Here is a 2164-nt window from a genome sequence, read left to right on the forward strand (position 1 = left end):
GTCATAGAATCATAGAACTGTAGAGATGGAAGAAAACCTGAGGATAATTTAGTCCAATCCCCTGCAATGCAGGAATCTGCAGCGGTCCCATACAGGGATTGAACCTGCAACTTTGACGTTGCCAGTATCAACCTCTAACCAGCTGAACTATCTAGGCTAATGTTGTTGTTTAGTTGTTTAGTCATGTCCGACTCTTCATGACCCTATGGACCAGAGCACACCAAGCACTCCTGTCTTCCACTGCCTCCCGCAGTTTAGTCAAACTCATGCTGGTAGCTTTGAGAACACTGTACAACTATCTTGTCCTCTGTCGTCCCCTTTTCCTTGTGCCCTCCATCTTTCCCAACATCAAGGTCTTTTCCAGGGAGTCTTCTCTTCTCATGAGGTGGCCAAAGTATTGGAGCCTCAGCTTCAGGATCTGTCCTTCCAGTGAGCACTCAGGGCTGATTTCCTTAAGAATGGAGAGGTTGGATATTCTTGCAGTCCATGGGACTCTCAAGAGTCTCCTCCAGCACCATAATTCAAAAGCATTAATTCTTCGGCGATCAGCCTTCTTTGTAGTCCAGCTCTGAGTTCCATGCATCACTACTGGGAAAACCATAGCTTTAACTATATGGACCTTTGTCGGCAAGGTGATGTCTCTGCTTTTTAAGATGCTGTCTAGATTAGTCATTGCATCTAGGCTAATAATTATCATTATTTTTAATGTGTGTTCCTGAAAATGCCACAGTAACTGGAGATGAGCCAGGAAGAATTATTTCACTTCGACAATATTTTAGGAAATTGCTATAATGGATAAGGCAAGAAAGACTAAACAGAAAGCTTTAATTCAATCTTCATTTGCTCAGCTACATTAGCAAAAACTAATTCCACCCTTGATTCTTTACTTCCAGCAGAAATATATATACCAGAAGAAGCACAGAAACAAAGATTGAAGATGATGACCAGTTTCAACCTAACATCTTTGTCCCTTTCGTACAATGAAACTACTTTTTCCAACAACAGCAACAGTAATGATGACACAAAATCGATTGTGTATTATGAATTAGAACTATATGTTTTGTTTGTATTAATAATTATAATTTGCATTTTGGGGTGCTGGGGGACTGGAAATGTCATCTGGTTGCTTGGCTTCCGTATTAAGAGGAGTCCTTTTACCGTGTACATCCTGAACCTCGCCATTGCTGACTTTGGCTTACTCACAGTTGAATTGATTATAGAAGTAGCTTGGGCTGTAGGAGGTCTGAAGGAGACCCTTCTGCATGTGTTCCTTGGTGATGTTTTCCAATTCATGTACAATGCCGGTCAGTTTCTGCTGACAGCTATCAGCCTTGACAGGTGTGTGTCTGTCCTGTTCCCACTTTGGTACCGATGCCACCGGCCGCCATATTTGCCAACTGTTGTGTGTGCCTTAATATGGGTGTTTTCTTTCCTTCTCCCTGGAATTCACTTCATTGTCTGCCTGACTTTTAAGGGAAAACAGGATCTCATAAAATACTATCAGTATACTTTTAATGGCTTCTTTTGCCTACCACTCATGACTATCTCCACCCTGATCCTGTTTATCAAGGTCTGCTTTAAATCACAACAACGAAAGCGGGGGAAACTACTAATGGTTATCCTGCTTACTCTGTTCTTCTTCATCTTTTTTTCTTTTCCACTGAATGCCTATTACATGATCATTTATATTTTTCATTCACCAGCGCCCTATTCCTTACCTTATTGCTACTTAAACACTGCTCTGAACAGCAGTGTGAACCCTTTGATATATTTCCTGATTGGGAGACAGAAAAGAGGCAGGCCTAGGGAGAGCATGGAAGCCAGGCTCCAGAATGTTTTCAAAGAAGAAGAAAACTCTGCAAAGTAAGTGGAGGCCACCTCTGTTGAAATCCGCTTATGATGACTCCAAAGAATACAGGTTTTAGCTGTATCACTCTAGTTACAATAAGACACTATAGTTTCTACTTAGTTAGATATTTGCGTGTTCAGACCCAGAAACCTCCCCCCTAAATAAATTCACGCATGACTCAAATTTTTGGTTTGTTTTTGGCAGAATTTAGGCCACAACTTTATTGATTACAGAAAGTGACTGGTTGCATAGGCTCTGGTTCAACTAGCTCCCTGCCATGCAGGGTTCCAGCATAGGTCAGCCAAGGGTGGACAC

General features: G+C 41.8%; 1 protein-coding gene across 1 annotated transcript; it reads left to right on the forward strand.

The window, feature by feature from the left end:
• Positions 1-940: 940 nt before the first annotated feature.
• LOC309539538 (mas-related G-protein coupled receptor member H-like) lies at positions 941-1867 on the forward strand (the record flags this gene model as incomplete). The annotated part of the gene is made up of 1 exon (XM_082235891.1): positions 941-1867. One exon carries the CDS (start codon positions 941-943, stop codon positions 1865-1867), a length of 927 nt encoding a protein of 308 aa, XP_082092017.1.
• Between the last annotated feature and the right edge of the window lie 297 nt (positions 1868-2164).

Source organism: Podarcis vaucheri, assembly GCF_965113315.1.
Source record: "Podarcis vaucheri genome assembly, chromosome: 8".
Lineage (NCBI taxonomy): Eukaryota > Metazoa > Chordata > Lepidosauria > Squamata > Lacertidae > Podarcis > Podarcis vaucheri.